This window comes from Stenella coeruleoalba (genome assembly GCF_951394435.1).
Source record: "Stenella coeruleoalba genome assembly, chromosome: 7".
In the NCBI taxonomy this organism is placed as follows: domain Eukaryota; kingdom Metazoa; phylum Chordata; class Mammalia; order Artiodactyla; family Delphinidae; genus Stenella; species Stenella coeruleoalba.
Window position 1 is genome coordinate 115,014,756 of NC_137153.1, and position 18,959 is coordinate 115,033,714.

General features: G+C 53.5%; 1 protein-coding gene across 1 annotated transcript; it reads left to right on the plus strand.

Annotated features, from left to right (window-relative positions):
• Nucleotides 1-631: 631 nt before the first annotated feature.
• On the plus strand, nucleotides 632-5,282 carry CDK9 (cyclin dependent kinase 9). Its single transcript, XM_079926941.1, has 7 exons — nucleotides 632-1,372; nucleotides 1,833-1,914; nucleotides 2,687-2,777; nucleotides 3,140-3,306; nucleotides 3,421-3,592; nucleotides 3,752-3,900; nucleotides 4,365-5,282. Exons 1-7 carry the CDS (start codon nucleotides 933-935, stop codon nucleotides 4,728-4,730), a joined length of 1,467 nt encoding a protein of 488 aa, XP_079783067.1. The 5' UTR covers nucleotides 632-932; the 3' UTR covers nucleotides 4,731-5,282.
• Nucleotides 5,283-18,959: the final 13,677 nt, after the last annotated feature.

Below are 18,959 nucleotides of genomic sequence, written 5' to 3' on the forward strand. Positions count from 1 at the left end.
ATCCTGACTATGGGGCTGTTGATTCAGGATTCAGCAGGAACTCCCAGCACTTCCTGAGCACACAAGGGTGCAGAGTAAATGCTAGCTACTTTTGTGACTACTGACCCGGGGCGCGACCAGCTCGAGCTCAGCTCAGGGGGGACGGGGGTCCTGTGGGTTTCATCCCTGCCTCCCGGAGAACAGGGGGTCCAGGGATGGAAGGCCTGGGCTTTGCTCGCTCGCCACCTCCAATGTCGCCGCGCCCCCTGGCGGCTGTCAGTTGCCATATCAACGGCGGGTAGCAGGGGCCCGGGGAGGCGGCGGTGGCGGCCGTTCTCTCCTCCCCAGGCCGGAGGCCGCTCCCTCGGCACCTCCCGCCTTCGCCTGTGAGGGGCTGCACCCCGAGCTGGGGAGGAAGGGGCTCCCCACGGCAGCTAGCATGTGTAGGTAAACTGAGGCACGCGGCGAGTCGTCTCGCAGCCAGGTGTAGAGCGCGGGGCCCCACCTCCGAAGGCGGAGGAGGGGCCGCGGGCGGTGACGCGCCGAGGGCGGCGGGCGGACAGGGAGCGGGCGGCGGCAGCGGGCGGCGGCGGCGGCGGCGGCGGCGGCGGCAGGTGCGGCCGCGAAGGGTGGGAGGGAGGAGCGAGGGGGCGGGAGGAGGGGGAGGGTAGGGCGAGGCTGGGGCACCTCCCCCTTTATAACGCGCCCCCTCCCGGGCTCTCGGGCCGCCTCCTCATCGGCTCTTCCCGTCCGGCCCCCTCGCCCGGCCGCCCCGGGCCCGGGCCCGGCCAGGGAGCCCCCAGGCCGCGGCTCGGGGGCCGCCCCCCCGCCCCGCGCCCAGCGCAGCCTGGCGGAGGCGGTGCCGTCGGAGGAGGAGGAGCAGGGCACTGCGGCTGGCCCCGGATCGGGCGCCAGAGCGGCAGCGGCTTCGGCAGCGGCGGCGGCCCGAGCCGATGCAGCGGGACGGACCACCCCGAGCCCCAGCCCCGGCGCCCCGGCTCCCCGCGCCCCCGATCGGGGCCGCCGCCAGCAGTGGCGGCGGCGGAGGCGGGGGCAGCGGCGGTGGCGGAGGCGCCTCTGCAGCTCCGGCTCCTCCTGGCCTCTCGGGAACTACAAGTCCCAGGGGGCCTGGCGGCGGGCGGCGGGCGGAAGAGGTGGGGTCGGCGCCGCGAGGCCGGAAGTGGACGTGGAGGCGGAAGTGGCGCGGCCGCGGAGGGGCCTGGAGCACGGCGGCGGGACCCGGAGCGGGAGCAGCGACGGCGGCGGCGGCTGGAGGTGGCGGCGGCGCACTGGAGGCGGCCATGGCAAAGCAGTACGACTCGGTGGAATGCCCCTTTTGTGATGAGGTGTCCAAATATGAGAAGCTCGCTAAAATCGGCCAAGGCACCTTCGGGTAAGGCTTGGCCCCCAGAGACCGGGAGCCCTAAGCCTGCACCCCTCCGGGCAGACGTTGGGACGCCCAGGCCCGGGCCCAGTTGGTGGGGAAGCCATTTAGTCACAGACTTGTCCCGTGGTCTCGCTAGGCCGCGCCGCAGCCCGCCCGGGCCTGACAGAGCTGGCTGGCGGGGAGGAGCTTGAGGCCCTTGATGGGGGGCAGGGAGGGGTTGCAGAGAGGAGCATGTGAGTGGAACGGTATCTCTCCGTGAGACTCCCGGGTGAGGAGAAGGGGCAGAGGGAAGGAGGTAGAGGCTCGGAGAGGGACCGAAGACACCGCGTGGTGGGGTAGCCGAGTGCCCTGGGTACCCGGCCCAGCCCCGCCCGGATTCCCTTTCCTGTCCTCCTCTGGTGGGGGAGGGGCGGGCCCTGCGGAAATGGCCTGAAGAGTCCTCTTGGGTCCCCCTCTCGGCCTGCAGGGAGGTGTTTAAGGCAAAGCATCGCAAGACCGGCCAAAAAGTGGCTCTGAAGAAGGTACTGATGGAGAATGAGAAGGAGGGGGTGAGTACGGGTGGGGTGGGCAGGTCGGCCAGCTCCCTTGGGCGTGAGGTTGGGTTTCCACCCTGCTGCTTCTGGGACTCTCACGTATAGGTTCAGTTTACGTGTTTCGAAATTTCCATATTCCAGGGAATTTGACTTCCAAGTTAAATCTTTTAATTCAAATGTTTTAAAGCCGCTTCATAGTTCATTCATAGGTGAATATGGTTGGTGGCAGGAAGGGGAGCCCATGCTTGCACGGAGTGCACCTTGGTTCCTGAAGTTAGGAAGGCTTTGAGCACTTTTTCTTTAGGGTTTAATTTTGTTGAATGTAAAATAATAATAAGTTATATGCAATGACTTTAAAAGGGTGATTGGTATTCACTTGAAAAACAACAGTGCCTTCCACCCCCCACCCCATCTTAGCTCTGGTCCAGCTTTCAAGAGACTTGCTTCTTTATTTTTGTATTTGTTAATCATCTCACAGTTAAACACAGGTATAGAGCTAAAACTTATAAGGTTGAAGAAACTTATAAGGTTGGAGCATTTAGTAACTAGTAATAGAGCATTTGTGTGAGGTATCGCTATTTCAATTCGTTGTCTGAAACCATCTCCTTGAGGGATACATACTATTACACCCATTTTACAAATGTGGCATTTGAGACAGCTAATTTCAGAGCCTACGCTCTTACTCTGTCTCCCAACCTTTGACCCTTCCTGTGGACTCCCTGGCCAGTTCCTTGGTTTGTGGTGCGCTCACCCACTTCTGACCTTCTCCTGTCTTTTTCCCACCCAGTTCCCCATTACAGCCTTGCGGGAAATCAAGATCCTCCAGCTTCTAAAACACGAGAATGTGGTCAACTTGATTGAGATCTGTCGAACCAAAGGTAAGTTGTTCGGATCTCATCCCCATTTTCAGATGGAGGAAATGAGGCTTATTGCTTAAGGTTTTGTTTGCAAAAGTTGGAACTGGACATACTTACATTGCCTCTTCTTAACCCAGACGTACCAAGTGTGACTGCTTTCTGTGGCCCTTTCATCAGAGCAGGTGCCTCCTCGGGGCCTGCCGCAGTACCCAGCCCAGAGAAGGTGCTCAGAAAATATTTTACCTGTGAAGGAATTCGCACCTGGATATCCAGGGGTCCATAGGTTGGAGAGGGTAGGAGCTGCTTGTGGGAAAGTGAGTTGCATATGAGATTTTTGATTTTTTTCTTGTCCCTCTCTGTCCCCCTCATTCTTCCGGTCTCAGCTTCCCCCTATAACCGCTGCAAAGGCAGTATATACCTGGTGTTTGACTTCTGCGAGCATGACCTTGCCGGGCTGCTGAGCAACGTCTTAGTCAAGTTCACACTGTCTGAGATCAAGAGGGTCATGCAGATGTTGCTCAATGGTCTCTACTACATCCACAGGAACAAGGTGGGGGCCAGAGTAGGGGAGGAGAGACCAAGGCTTGGGCTGGCCTTTGCTCTCACTGTGGGGTGGGTGTGGCTAAAGGACCCTCGGGAACCCTCGCCTTTGTGCTTCCTGCAGATCCTGCACAGGGATATGAAGGCGGCTAATGTGCTCATCACCCGCGATGGAGTTCTGAAGCTGGCAGACTTTGGGCTGGCCCGGGCCTTCAGCCTGGCCAAGAACAGCCAGCCCAACCGCTACACCAACCGTGTGGTGACGCTCTGGTACCGGCCCCCGGAGCTGTTGCTCGGTGAGGACTCTCCCGAGCTGGCAGAGGGAAGCAGGGGCTGGGCACTTACCCGGCCTCAGCCCCCCGCTGCCAGGGCTTCTTGAGCCCCCGGCCCGGGGGCATTGCCTCTCAGGAGGCTGTCGGGCTCAAGGGGCCCTCCTGGTGTGCTCTTCTTCTCAGGGGAGCGGGACTACGGCCCCCCCATTGACCTGTGGGGCGCTGGGTGCATCATGGCAGAGATGTGGACCCGCAGCCCTATCATGCAGGGCAACACAGAGCAGCACCAGCTTGCCCTCATCAGCCAGCTCTGTGGCTCCATCACTCCTGAGGTACGGAGTCGGGCTGCAGACAAGTCTCCCTGGCAGGGGAGGGGTGGGTGCTGGAGAGAGGAAAAGCTCCATTCTGGAGAGGTTGCTGGTGGCTGGTTGGGGTCTGCTGTTTAGAGCCACACAGACTGTTCAAGTCTCGGCTGCATCCCTTTAGTTCTGTGGCTTTGGGGAGAGCGTCTGAGCCCCTCACTTGAGAGCTGAGCTGCTCTGCTGTGAGACAATTGTGGTTCTATCAGGCTTGGTGCACATACGCCAGACAACTCGTGTCAAAGAGCCCGGTACTTGGCGTTTGCCAACTATGTTGTTCCTGCTGCTTTCACCTTGGAGGGGTCAAGTTTGCCCTCCAGGGGCGGTCTGGGAGCTTCTGAACGGAGGGCGTTTAGTCCCTTCAAGTGCTTGACCGGTGGACCAGCCTCGCACCCCCTGAACTGACTACATCCTCTTTTCCATGCCTCCCACCCCAGGTGTGGCCAAATGTGGACAAGTACGAGCTGTTTGAGAAACTGGACCTGGTCAAGGGCCAGAAGCGGAAGGTGAAGGACAGGCTGAAGGCCTATGTGCGTGACCCCTACGCACTGGACCTCATCGACAAGTTGCTGGTGCTGGATCCCGCCCAGCGCATCGACAGTGATGACGCCCTGAACCACGACTTCTTCTGGTCCGACCCCATGCCCTCGGACCTCAAGGGCATGCTCTCCACCCACCTGACGTCCATGTTTGAGTACCTAGCTCCACCGCGCCGGAAGGGCAGCCAGATCACCCAGCAGGCCACCAACCAGAGCCGCAATCCCGCCGCCACCAACCAGACGGAGTTTGAACGCGTCTTCTGAGGGCCGGCCGCTGCTGCTTCTCATTAGGGCCGTTGTTTTATTTTTCCTTCTGCTCTGTGACTTGTGTTGTGGAGATTTGGGGGCATTTGAGTTTTTTCTCTAGTGCATATTTTATTTAATCCCCACCCTGGGCATCAGGAACCAGCCGAGCAGACTGGAGCAGAGCTTTGGCTGAGAGTCCGGGAAGGCACTTGGGCTGCCTCACTTCGTTCCCTGGCTTTTGGGGTGATGCCCAGAGGGTCTCCATTTACCTTAGGACAGGAGTGAGATGGGAGGAAAGGCGCACCCCACCGGTGACTTTCTAAGAGATCCCAGCATGCTGGGAGGAGGGGACAGGTCCCTCACCCATCCCCAGCCCTTCTCACGGGATGAGAAGCTGGCGTGGGGGACAGAACCAGCCTTGGGAATGGGCTGCTCTTGGCCTAACCCTCAGAAGCTCTGGGGCTGGCAGAAACTCTTGGTTTCTTCAATAGGACAATTTTATCGTGTTTGTTCAGTTGTTCAGAGACATTCCTGGATGCAGATTGGTCAGTAACAATTAAAGTTGACTCTTTTTCAGTAAATGACTGTGTGCTCTGTGCTATGTTCAGACCCCCAGCTCTTAACCCTGTAGCTGACCTTTGAGATTTGATCTGTCAAGTCTTGGTTCTTTTCTTTGACCCAGTTCATGTCCCGTGACGTACCTTCAGAGGACTTTGTCTTCTCTGTTTTTCTCTTGAGTACCTTCCAGAACATTTGCCATCATGCTCCCCGCCGGGCAGGTACCATGATGCTCCCTTGCTCCTCCTCTCCACTCAGTGTCCGAGGAAGCGGGGAGACATGAGAAATGGGGCTTAGTCTGCTGATGAGGGAACTGGAGGTGGCCTGCTGTGAGCTACATCTGCAGCGGTGACCGGAGTGGGGGGGGGCGTGGGGGTGGAGGCACAGTCCGCTGCGGCTGACACACGTTCAGACTTGACTCACGAGCACGGGAGGCTGCGGAGGCTCCTACTCAGTGGAATGACAATAGTCAAATCTGTAACTTGCAAAACTTCTCAGGCTGCTGAACAGAGGGTGCAAGAGAGGAAATGACCAGAGAAGCTGAAGGATCCCCAGGGGCTTGGGGAGGTGGCAGTAGCCTGGATTAGGGTGGCAGGTGGGCAGGAGGACAGAATAGTTAGTGGAAGATTGGATCGTGAGGGTTCAGAGCTGGGACCCTTGGAGGAGCAGTACATTCTGGGGGATACATTTCCTGCGAGTCTGAAGTTGGGGACAGCCACGCATGAGGCAAATTCTACATTCTGTCGGGTGGGAGTCCTCTTAGAGGGACCTGGGAAGGAACGTTGGCAAAACCTTTTACCACAACTCTCCTTTGCTTGTAGGTATTAACTTAGACCACAGCTTCACAAAAGGCCAGTGAAAGTAAGAAAAAAAATCTTTGACTAGTATTTGTTTCTTGGGGCTGCCAAACATGGTGGCTTAAAATAACAAACTTTTTTTCTCAGATCTGGAGGTGAATTTCTGAAATCTGTAGGTGTCATCGGCAGGGTTGTTTCCTTCTGGAGGCTCTAAAGGAGAATCTATTCTAGCCCCGAGCCTAGGAAGCCTTCAGAGTACTCCACAGAGGGGGACACAATCATGATTTTTAAAAACTCACGGTGGGAAACAGTATGGAGATTCCTCAAAACTAAAAATAGAACTACCATATGATCCAGCAATCCCACTCCTGGGCATATATCCAGACAAAACTATAATTCAAAAAGATATATGCACCCCTATGTTCACAGCAGCACTATTCACAATAGCCAAGACACGGAAACAGTCTAAATGTCCATCAACAGATGAATGGATAAAGATGTACGTATCTACAGTGGAATACTACTCAGCCATAAAAAAACGAAATGCCATCTGCAGCAACATGGGTGCAACTAGAGGTTATCATACTACGTGAAGTAAGTCAGGAAGAGAAAGACAAGTGCATATGTTATCACTTACATGTAGAACCTAAAAGAAGACACAAATGAACCTATCTATGAAACAAAAAGAATCAGGGACGTAGAGAATAGACTGGTGGTTGCCAAGGGGGCAGGGGTGGGAGAGGGTTGCATTGGGAGTTTGGGATTAGCAGATGCAAACTAGTATATACAGAATGGGTAGACAACAAGGTCCTACTGTATAGCACAGGGAACTATATTCAATACCCTGTGATCAACCATAATGGAAAAGAACATGAAAAAGAATATATACATATATATATATATACACACACATATATATATAACTGAGCCACTTTGCTGTACAACAGTAATTAATACAGCATTGTGATTCAACTATACTTCAATAAAAAATAAATTTAAAAAAATACCAATAAAAAATGAAAAAACTCACAGTGACTATGTTGAGAAAAACTAAGGAGGTAAAGATGGAAGCAGGGAGGTTGGTTAGGGCTATTGTAATAATCTGGGCAGAAGATGATGGTGGCCTGGGCCAAGCTGGTCATGAAGCTGGTGGTGAGGAGTGCTTGGATGTATAGGTTACTGTGAGGGCAAATCATTCAGATTGGATGTGAGTTTGAATGAATGAGGAGTTGAGAGTCCTAGGCTTTGGCTGGAAGGAGGACGGAGCTACCATCCTTGAGACAGAGAAGGCTGCAGCTGGTCAGGCTGGATTGTGGTTTTTGGGCAGTTTTTGTTTTTCTTTTGGCCACGCCACATGCATGTGGGATCTTAGTTCCCCGACCAGGGACCAGGGATCGAACCTGTGCCCCCTGCAGTGGAAGGCAGAGTCAACCACTGGACCACCAGGGAAGTCCCTGGAGCACGGTTTTTCAATGGTAAATGGGAGGTTGACAGATGGACATCCAGGTTGAGTTGGCAGGTATATACCTGAACTATATATATAATTCAGAGCCCCCCAGAGTCTAAACACACCTTTGGGAGTTGCCAGCCTGGTGGTTTTTAAAGTCCCAACGCAGGATGAGATCACGTGGGAAGAGCGGAGTAGGGAGACGTGGTCCACTGGGACACTCCAGTGTTCAATGTCGTCAGGGAGTTGAGGACAACAACAGATGAAGTAAGAGACCACTGAGGGAATTCCCTGGCGGTCCAGTGTTTGGGACTCCTCACTTTCACTACCGGGGCCCCGGGTTCAATACCTGGTCAGGGAACTAAGATCCCACAAGCTGCACGGCATGGCCAAAAAAAAAAAAAAAAGAGAGAGAGAGACCGTAGGAAGAGTGAGTTCCAGAAGCTAAGGGACAGAGGGTGTTTTTGAGACATGGTAGTGATCACCTAGACAAGTGCTTTCGATGGGCCAGGAAGATGGGGGTGAAGACTGACCGTCAGGTTTAGCCACACTGACCTCAGTGATGACTTTGGCAAGAGCCGTTGGGTGGATTGCTTTGGATGAAGCCCTGCCGAGAGGAGTAGGCTCACTGGAGAACAGGAGGAAGGGGACCAAAGACAAGAAGTAGCAGTAATCTACGGTAAAGGAGGATTAGGGAAGGAGCTGGTCTTGTATATTCTAAGACGGGAGCCAGCACGTCATGGAATGACCCACTAGAGAGGGCACGTGTTGATTCTTGTCCTGTACACAGAAGAGCCACGTGGCCCAGTGTACAGTGGCCACACCAGGACTAGAACCTGAAAGGCCATGCTCCAACCCTGTTCTCTGCTACCTCCACCCAGTGTGTCCATGATGTTCAGGGCAGCCTTGCTTGTGGAAAAGGTGGAAAAGCATAAACCTCCACCAGCTTCAATAAGTTAGAGCGTGCAGAGTCACTGCGCATCCGACCCCTGACTCACAGGTCTGGGTGGGGCACCTCTAACAAGCTGATGGGCGATGCTGCCTTGCTGGCCAGGATCTGGGCGGCACAGGTAGAGCACGGCCCTGTGATGGGATGCTGGCCGCCACGTGAAAGGACGAAGGATATACACTATGACAGAAAGACGTTCCAAAGACAACAGGTGGATTGGGACTTCCCTGGTGGTCCAGTGGCTAAGACTCCATGCTCCCGACTCAGGGGATCCGGGTTCCATCCCTAGTCAGGGAACTAGATCCCACGCGCAGCAACTAAAGATCCTGCGTACCACAACTAAGACTTGGCACAGCCAAATAAATAAAATAAGTATTAAAACAATAACAACAACACAAAGACAACAGATGGAAAGAGCAGGTTACAAAATATCTCCTGCTTCTGCAGGAGTGTGATGGAAGCAATCACACTGAAACGTTACCCATGGTTATTTGGGGTGGTTCTGTCCTTTATGCTTCTCTGTGTTTTCTTATATTTCCTGAATTAATATTTTTACTCATGCAATTAAACTGTATTTTAAAACAACCAAAACAGGCCCTAAACCCTGGAGCTTCTGGCTCTGAGCTCTCCCCACCCCCCCATCTCCCCATAGAACACCCCAGAGAGGAGGCTGGGACTAGCCGGGTAGGTGTGGGTATGACCCCTTCAGCCTTGCACCCTGGGGTGATGTGGTGTCATCCCCATCTGTGGAGGGAGGTGCGGAGCCAGGAATAAATGCTCCCAGAGGGCAGGGCCTTGTGGAGGCATCACCCGGAGGCAGCCTGGCACCTGGGAGTCTCCCAAGTGCAGGAGTGAGTCAGCTAGCGGTCAAGCATGTGGCTGGAAAGGCTGTGGAAATGGGAACGGCCTTTGCCAGCTCGTCTGGACAGGCCCTCGATGTCACCCTGCAGGCCGAGGACTGGGTCTGTGTCCTGGCATCTTTTTGATCAAATGATTTGGCGACACAGCCCTCACCCTGGCAGGCTTGGACGCCTTAGGTCAAGGGCACCCCGTGTCCTATCCCCCCTCCCCAGGGATCCCAGCTCGGCAGGGCCAGGGAAATGGCCGTAACGGTAAGGAGAGGTAAGGAGAGGGGTGGGCTGTGATAAGAGAGGCCAGATAAAGCCAGCCCCACTGGGCAGGAAGCCCAGCCCCAAGGTCCGGAAGTCTCCCAAGTGCCCCCTCCCTACACACCCCGTTCTGCCTGCTCACCTTTAACCTCCGCCGGTTGTTATTTAACTCACAGGGAGGTCCTGACTAGTCCTGCGCTCAGAAAACAGCCAGGGAGGCCGAGAGATCCCTGGGCTGATCCCGGGATGAGAGCAGAGACCTATCAGGGAAGACCTGCCTCCCAGCACACTCCCCACCCCCCCTCACCCAACATCAGGGTGGGAGAAGGCTACGAGGTCTTAGGAATCCCCCCGACTTCCCCATCCCCTCTCTGGCCCAGCCCAGGGCAGGCTTGGCAGGGGTACCCACACCTATGAGTCACTTCGTGCCCCAGCCGGTCATGGAGCGGGAAGCCCAGGGATGAGAGGTGCCAGGTCCCTGGCTACCTCCTGGCCAGTGGCTGAGAAGCTCTGGTGGGAAGCACCCATGGAGCGGCCGGGCCCATGCGGGGGTCCTCTCTCGGCTAGAGCTGCCTCCTTCCAGGTAGGAGAACGCGGTGACCTTGGACAGGGGGCCTGCCTCTCTAAACTCTTCCTTTGTACAAAGGGTGTAAATAGCCCCCAGGGATCCAAGGCCATTAGTGATGATATTAACCCCACACTTTGCGGGGCCCCAAGGGAAAAATCTTGTCATCATAAGCCTTGTTCTGAAGGCCTGGGGTGGTCAAGGGCCGCCCCCCCCGCCACAGGCCTCATAGCCCCCCTTCCGCCCAGCTGGAGGCGTCACAGAAGCTCCCACCCAGTGTGGGCGTGGGAAGCTCTGGAGGGAGGTCTCTAGGGGAGACCCGGCGGCCGGCGTGGGAGGTGGCAGAGGCCGTCTCAAGGGTCCTCCTGCGTGCCAGGCCCCGTACACCCACTGGTTTTCTTCTGATTTAACTCTCCGGACTGATCTGTGAGGAAGGGCTGTTAGCTCCATTTTGATGATAATAATTAATAATGATAATAATAATAATGGCAACATTGATCGAAGTGCTTACTACCTGCTGGGCCCTGTGCGCATTGTCGTCTGCGTTTCATGGATCTGAGACCATTATTATCTGCATTTCATAGATGTGGAAGGTGCAGTTAAGAGCATTTAAGGACTCGGCCTGTTAAAGATTCCTAACCTCGCTCATGTGTGGAGACCTTGCTCTGTGCTCTGGGCCCAGCCCTCCCTCATTCACCTCCTCCGGCCCTCTGAGGCAGGAAGGACTGTGTCCACCCGCTTTATAGATGAGGAAACAGGGTTTCAGGGGGCGAGGAGACTGGCCGAGGCCGAGGCCCGCCAGCTGGGAAGCTGCAGAGCCAGTCCCTGGTGGAGACCAGCCAGAGCTGGAGATGGGAAACCTGGGCTGGGCTACAAGAGTCTAGGTTCTGTCAGACACTAGACAAGTTGCTTAGCCTCACCAAGCCTCGGTTTCCTCCTCTGTAGAATGGGCACCACGAGGCAGTGCCTCCCTCCCTCTTCGGGATGGCCGTCCGAGGCCCTGCAGCAGCTCAGCCAGCGTTCCCAGGGGCTGCACGCCTGGCAGGCCGCTTCTCCCCAGACCTCGTGTCAGACAGAGCCTTCTGCCCAGCAGCAGAGGAAGGGCAGCCCCAGAAGCCAGGGTTTGGGAGCTATGGCCTCTGCAAGTTCACCCAGGCCCCCTTACTCTAGAGGCCAGAACCCTAGAGAGGTGAGGTGACCTGTCACACGGTGTGACCCCCTCACCAGGGGGGAGAAAACTGAGGGTGGCCCCAGGGGCTGGGGAGGGTTGGCATTTCACAGGACTCCTCATCACCAGCAGGGCCACCCTTTGAACTGAGAGCTGGCTTGAAGCCAGAGCCCAGTTGACCAGATGACCAGGCACGTCCAAGGGCACAGGGCAGGTGGGGGCGGGGTCCAGGGGTGCCCTGGGTGCAGCGTGGGGTGTTACAGACTCCTGTGAATGACTAAGCCACTTCCCCTGTTAGACCTTTGTTGCCTCCCCTGAGAAATGGGTCCTGCCCGGAACAGAACCTTCCTCACAGGGTGAGTGTGATGATCAAACGAAATATATGCGTGTAAATGTCTCTGCACAGCGCTGCTGTCTAGAAAGAACTCACATTAACTGTTATTTAAGAAAATCCATATTATATAAAAAAATTAAAAGCCAGGGATTCCCAGCTTGATCAGAGGGGCTAAGTGTGGAATCAAAAGGAGCTGGAGGGCTTCCCTGGTGGCGCAGTGGTTGCGAGTCCGCCTGCCGATGCAGGGGACACGGGTTCGTGCCCCGGTCCGGGAGGATCCCACATGCCGCCAAGCGGCTGGGCCCGTGAGCCGCGGCCGCTGAGCCTGCGCGTCCGGAGCCTGCGCTCCGCAACGGGAGAGGCCACGGCACTGAGAGGCCCGCGTACCGCAAAAAAAAAAAAAGGAGCTAGAACTGAGCTGAATCCTTGAACCAACTTGCTAGTTGGTGACCTTCACAGGTGATTCCTCTCCTCTTGTCCTCAGTTTCCTCACCTGTAAAATGGCGAGGAAGAGGCTCAGTAAATCTTATACCCCAGGGAGCAGGTGCTGAGGACAATTGTGGTTGCAGAGTGTGATAAAAAATTGAGAAAAAATATTCCACGCTTTTTTTTCCCTCTGAAAATTGGTAAGACACCTGCTCTCAGTTTGAGCAGAGAAGGGCTTGGCCAGCTTGGAGAGCATTCAGACCCCTCGGAGAGGTGGCAGAGCTGAAACCAACCTTTCTGTGATGTGGCCCACCTCAAGACCCCAGGCCACATGTCCGGTGCCCTCCAAAGGGCCTTCTTGGCCATGAGTGGGGACCCCAGGAGCACCCCAGGAGCATCCAGGAGCCACATCTGCTTCCAGATCAATTCAGGCCCCTTGCTGGCCTCAGTGTCCCCAACTGCTGACCGAGACGGTTGGTCAAGGAGAGCTCTGAAGTGCCAGCCACCCAGTGTGGAAGAAATCATTCATTCTTCTTCCCACTTACGCATGTTCCCGGGGGAAGAATTATAAGACACATACAAGTAAAAGGAAGGTAAAAGTCACCTCTTGGGAATTCCCTGGCTTCCCAGTGGTTAGGACCCGGAGCTCTCAGCACTGTGGCCCAGGTTCAATCCCTAGTTGGGGGACTAAGATCCTGTAAGCCATGCAGTGCGACCAAAAAAAAAAAGTCACCTCTAAATAAATTTCTTTTTTTTGCAGTACGCGGGCCTCTCACTGCTGTGGCCTCTCCCGCCGCGGACCACAGGCTCTGGACACGCAGGCCCAGCAGCCACGGCCCACGGGCCCAGCCGCTCCGCGGCACGTGGGATCCTCCCGGACCAGGGCACGAACCCATGTCCCCCGCATCGGCAGGTGGACTCTCAACCACTGCGCCACCAGGGAAGCCCTAAATAAAATTTTTAAACAAGAAAAAAATATATATGTATATATTAAAAAAGCACCTCTAGACTCACCGCTCAGAGCTCATTACAGTTACCATCTGGGGAAGTAACACCCAGGCTGTTTTCTAAATTATAATTATTTTAACAAAAATGGGATCCTACTGTCCATACTGTCTCATCAGCAGGTTTGTTCCCTTAAGAGTCTTCTTAGATCGAGATTTATAACACTCTTAGAAAATGTTTATTTTGAAATACTAATACAATCACGGGGTTCAAAATTCAAAGGGTACAAAAGGGTAAATGGTGAAAAGAATGTGGCAAGAAGGTGCCGTTTGAGCAGAGACCTGGAATGATCATGAATCGGTCACGTGAACTTTGAGGGGAAGAACATTCCAGGCAGAAGGAACCCCAGTGCGAAGGCCCTGAGGCTCTGTCACGCATTCACTCTGTGTGACCTTTGGCTGGCTGCGTAACCCATCTGTGCCTCAGTTTCCCATCTTCACAAGGAGGATAATCACAGTACTCCTAAAGCTGTTGGGAGGATTAAATGCATACTTTTAATGCTAGGTGCTCACAGGTGCGGACTTTCACAAAGGTGGGCATGAGCTTGGCATGGTTGCGAATCAGAGGAGGACAGCAGGGCTGGGGGCGGCAATGGTTAGAGATGGTAAGATCAAAAGTGTGGACCTCATCCTAAGTGCAGTGGGAATCCACTGGAAGATTTAAAGCAGGAGAGACGAGATCTGGGTTTCTTTAAAAATGATGGAGAATGGTTATGGTTGGGGTCGAGAGGAACAGCAGGAAGGAGGCTAGAGGGTAGACCTGCAGTGGCAGCCTGAGATGTCACTGGAGGGATGGGAGTGGCTCCTGGAGAGGCTGGGGTGGGGGGGCCTCAGGGGTGATGGGGAGGGAAACCCAGGGTGAAGTCCAGCTTTAGACCAGAGCCCCTTGGTGGATGGTGGAGCTGTCCTCTGTGCTGGGAAGGTCTGGGGAGCAGCAGGTTTTAAGGCAGAAATGCCTGCAGACGTCAGGAGGTCACCAGATGCTCATGTCGGTATCTCAGCGAAGAGGGACATTTGAAAGTCAGACATCATCATAGAGCCAGGACAGCAGGGACCACCTTGGAGAAAGGCATGAGCCCCTGGCCGCCAAGGTGAGGAGATTGGAAGGGAGAAGGCGGGGCCAGTAAGGCACAGCCAGCAAGGAAGAAGGAGAATGGGGAGGGAGGTGTCGGGGAAGCCCAGAGAACAAAGGGTTTCAGGAAGGAGGGCGTTGTCAGGTCATCAACCGTGTCACCTGCCACTGGAGAGCGATAAACAGAGCATGTGGGGCTCTGAGCACAGTTCCAATTGTTTGTTTCCTCAGGGTCATTTTTAGAAGTAGTAGAATTGCAGGGTCAAAGGGAGGCCCGTTTCTAAGGTTCTCTGCCCTCCTAATAAACTAAATCCATTAAACACCTTTGTAGCCAGAGTCGGGGCAAGGATAAGGAGAGGCTGTGCTGCTGAGGATATGGAATTCTGTTTAAGGCAAGTTTCTTTTCACCCAGTGACAGAAAAGTATTTTCTTGTAGGTCACTGGATATGAATTGATATTCAGAGGTGGGGAAGTCCTTATGTATATCGGAGGGACAGAACCCTGGTGTGGCCATCAGAAATGTACCTCCCTTCTGAATGCTAGGCTTCTGCGTAAACCTGCCTATGAGACTGAACCTCCCTTGGTCTCCATAGAACCCTGGATGGGGGCGGCGAAGGGGCAGCAGGACTCCTCTAGTCCAGGCTCTCCGGAGTGCGGTGTCCTTTGGAGGCTCTTGTCCTCATCAAGATCCCCCTAGAAATTATGACCTGGGACAGAACTCATTTCAGCCCTTGTTCTGCTAAGGAGGAGACTGAGAGTCAGGATCAGAGAGAGGAAGCGAATTGCCCAAGGTCACACAGCGCATTGACAGCAGAGATTGACCAGACAAGTGGTAGAGAGTAGGGGCACGTGTTAGAGGCAGAAAACCTGGGTTTGTATCTTGGCTCTGCCGCATACTGCCTGTGTCACCCTGAGTGAGTTGCTTACCCTCTGTGAGCCTCCATTTCGTTACCTGTAAAGTGGGGATAATCTCTAATTCATACAATTCTTGTGAGGATTTAAAAGAGATTGCAGGCCTTCCCTGGTGGCACAGTGGTTAAGAATCCGCCTGCCAATTCAGGGGACATGGGTTTGAGCCCTGGTCCGGGAAGATCCCACATGCCGCGGAGCAACTAGGCCCGTGTGCCACAACTACCGAAGCCCGCACGCCTAGAGCCCGTGCTCTGCGACAAGAGAAGCCACCGCAATGAGAAGCCCGCGCACCACAACGAAGAGTAGCCCCTGCTCGCGGCAATTAGAGGAAGCCCATGCACAGCAAGGAAGACCCAACTCAGCCAAAAATAAATAAATAAAATAAACAAATTTATTAAAAGAAGAGAGAGATTGCAATGCCAAGTACAGGGATAAGTGCTTAATAATAGCTAAGGGCTTCCCTGGTGGCACAGTGGTTGAGAGTCCGTCTGCCGATGCAGGGGACACGGCTTCGTGCCCCAGTCCGGGAAGATCCCACATGCCGCGGAGCGGCTGGGCCCGTGAGCCATGGCCGCTGAGCCTGCGCGTCCGGGGCCTGTTCTCCGCAACAGGAGAGGCCACAACAGTGAGAGGCCCGCGTACCGCAAAAAAGAACCCACCCAATAAAGCAAAGAGGAAGAGCTTAGGGGAAGGGTGTTTCAGACAGAGGCAAATGGAGGTGGAAGAGGCCAAGGCCAATTTCTGAAGTCCTTTCCAGCTGTCATGATGAGGCAGGAGAGGGGACAGTAACTCAGGCAGATCTGAATTTAGAAAGCCCAGCATGGTGCCTTTGCTGACCTCTTGTGTGGCTCCAAGCTGTCTCTATCCCTCTCTGGGCCTCAGCCTCCTGCCCCTACAGCCTCTAATCAGGGGTTGCAAATATTCGTTCTTCATAAGTTTCATTCTTTACTATTCTCTTGCCCCCTGGACAGGGCACGTCAAGAGCAGAGCCTTGTCATCTGTCCCCAGAACACAGTGTCCCCAGCACCCAGCCCAGGTCTGGCATAGAGACAATTTCTCATCAAATGAATGAGGGAATGGATGGATTCATGTCCTTTCCCCTTGGGAGGGTGTGGGTTGAAGCAGGAGCCCTGGCCCCTCACTTACCCTCCACACATGCCTGCAGACCTGCCTCACGTGGGTGGACACTGACCTGCTTGCCAGTTTCTCTGTGCCCTTGTTTTCTTTTCTTTGCTCTCCAGACAATGGCTTTGTTTCTATTGTTCTTTATGGAGAACGAGAACACCTCAGTGGCTAACAAAAGGCTAACAGTGGCTCTCCAGGTGCCCTATTAAGATGCCTTTGATTTTCTCCTTTATACATTTCTCTATTTTCTTCTACAAACATCTGTGGCTTTTCAGATAAAAAGCAATGATGCAAAAGAGAGGAGTGGACCGCTAAAGAAATACAAATGACTTTTAAACATAAGAAAATGCTCACCCTCCTTCACAATAAAATAAACGCAAATGATAACTACCCTGGGAATCCACTTTTCCACCCATGCAATTGGCAAGATCAAAGTTGGCTAACAGTGTGTGTTGGTGAGGAAGCAGCTGGCTCATGCCCTGCAGGGGCATGGGGGTGGAAACCAGTCCTGTCCCTCTGGAGGACAGCGTGGCAATCTGTATGAAAGTGTCAAATGCAAATCACCTTTGACCTAGCCATTGCACTTCCCGGAATTTATCCATCAGATGTGCTCACACATGGAAGAAATGATGTTACCCACCGTAACATTACTTGTGATGGCAAAATATTGAAAACCTAAATGTCCATCAGTAGGAGACTGGCCAAATACACGACAGTACTTCTTCAACAAGGAGTACTATGCAGCTTTGAAAAAACAAATTAGCCAATGGGGCAGCTCTTATGTGCCAACACAGTCCAGAATAAGGTCCAGGATATAAAGATATGTGGGAAAAGTACAAGGCAGACTCATGTATATAGTCTTCTGCTATCTTTGAGTATAAAAGGGAAATCAAAATATATTCGTATTTGCTTATAAGTGCATAAAATGTCTCTGGAAAGATCACAAGAAACATAACTTTGCTTTGGGGCGGGGAATAAGGATGCTGAGACCTGGAGTGGGAAGGAAGCTTTTCTCTGTGTCCTTTTTGTACCTTTGACTATTTGAATGATATAATGTATCATCCATCCAAAAAAAAAATATTTAGAATTTCAAAACAAAATAAAAAGTAAGGAAACGTGTGAATAAGGAAAAGAAAATATATCTATTCTGTCCCCTCCCCTTTTAAATTTCCTGGCGTCACTGGCTATGAAAATTGTCGTTGGAGGGAATTCCCTGGTGGTCCAGTGGTTAGGACTCAGCACTTTCACTGCCAAGATCCTGCAGGCCACGCGGCACGGCCAAAAAAAATTTTGTCCTTGGAGACCATGGAGGAAGCAGAGGTCTAGGGGACAGGTGCCATGCCCAAGGCCACTGGGTGACTTTGCCAAGGCTCCAGTCACCAGTTATAATTTCCTGCACAACTGGGATGATACCAGATAGGATCCCTGGAATTTTCTGTGCTGTTTCTTGCCTTCTGTGTCTCTACATCTATTTCTGTTTCCAACTTGAGCTGAGGTGTGTAGTTCAACGATTTTTTTTTTTTTTTTTTTTTTTTTTGCGGTACGCGGGCCTCTCACTGTTGTGGCCTCTTCCGTTGCGGAGCACAGGCTCCGGACGCGCAGGCTCAGCGGCCATGGCTCACAGGTCCAGCCACTCCGCGGCATGTGGGATCTTCCCGGACTGGGGCACGAAGCCGTGTCCCCTGCATCGGCAGGCGGACTCTCAACCACTGCGCCACCAGGGAAGCCCCTCCACGATTTTTTAGGACTGTTGAGTTCACCCCACCCTAGAGAAGGGCTGTATCAGGCCAGAGGGGAGAACTGACAGGACTGCTTTGCTCAGAACAAAGGGAAAGAAATCAGTTAAGATTCAGGAAAGTAGGCAATGGGATTTTCCAATAAGAAATTGAATTACATTTAGAAGACAATAAAATGGTTCTAAGGAGGGATGAAAAGGTCAGATTTGCACTCATCCAAATGAGGAGGGAGTCTCCCCCCTGGGATCTCATTTTCCCAGGGATCTTATTCTTGGAAGAATGGCCGAGAGCCCCAATACCCGCTGTTACAAATGAATCAACTGGGGCCACCACTAATAGATCAAGAAAAAAATACTTCCCATATAGAGGACAGAACTGAGGACTCACATCTGTGATACCCAAAGTGCTTTATAATTGACAATAAGGTGCTGAACAGATGTTGGAAATATATATAGGCCAAGGATGAGTGAGAGGCAGTTTACTAAAATAAATGCCTGGAAAGATGTTCAACTTCACTGCAGCCAGGGAAATGCAGAGTACAAATGACAGGGTACTCTACACCCAGTCGTCTGGGGGACATTCTGGAAGAGGGGGGCTCTCCTCACACTACACAGCTGGTGGGCTGCAACGTTTACAAGTGTTGGCGGGAAGGAATGCAAACACCCCTGGACCCAACTGTCCCCCTCCGCGCAATCTCACCTGCAGAAATATAAGCCCCTGGTGTAGATGTTATCCACTGTGGCAGAACACTGCAGGCAAGTGGGGGATGCATTAGGGTACAGCCACTGTTGCAGAGTTAGCAGTGCCCCCTCACCCCCAGTGGGGGAGGGCAGCAGGAAGGAGGTACAGAGGCTGGGAATAAGGACTCCAGGGCCAGAGTTCAAAGCTTGAGTTTGTGACTTGAGCATGTGTCTTTACTCCTTTGTGTCTCAGCTTCCTCACTTGTGAAACAGGATATAATACTAGCACATGTTTCATAGAGTTTTGTTGATTAAATGAGCAACTATGTAGAATGTGTTTAAAACAGTGCCTGGCCCAGAAAGGT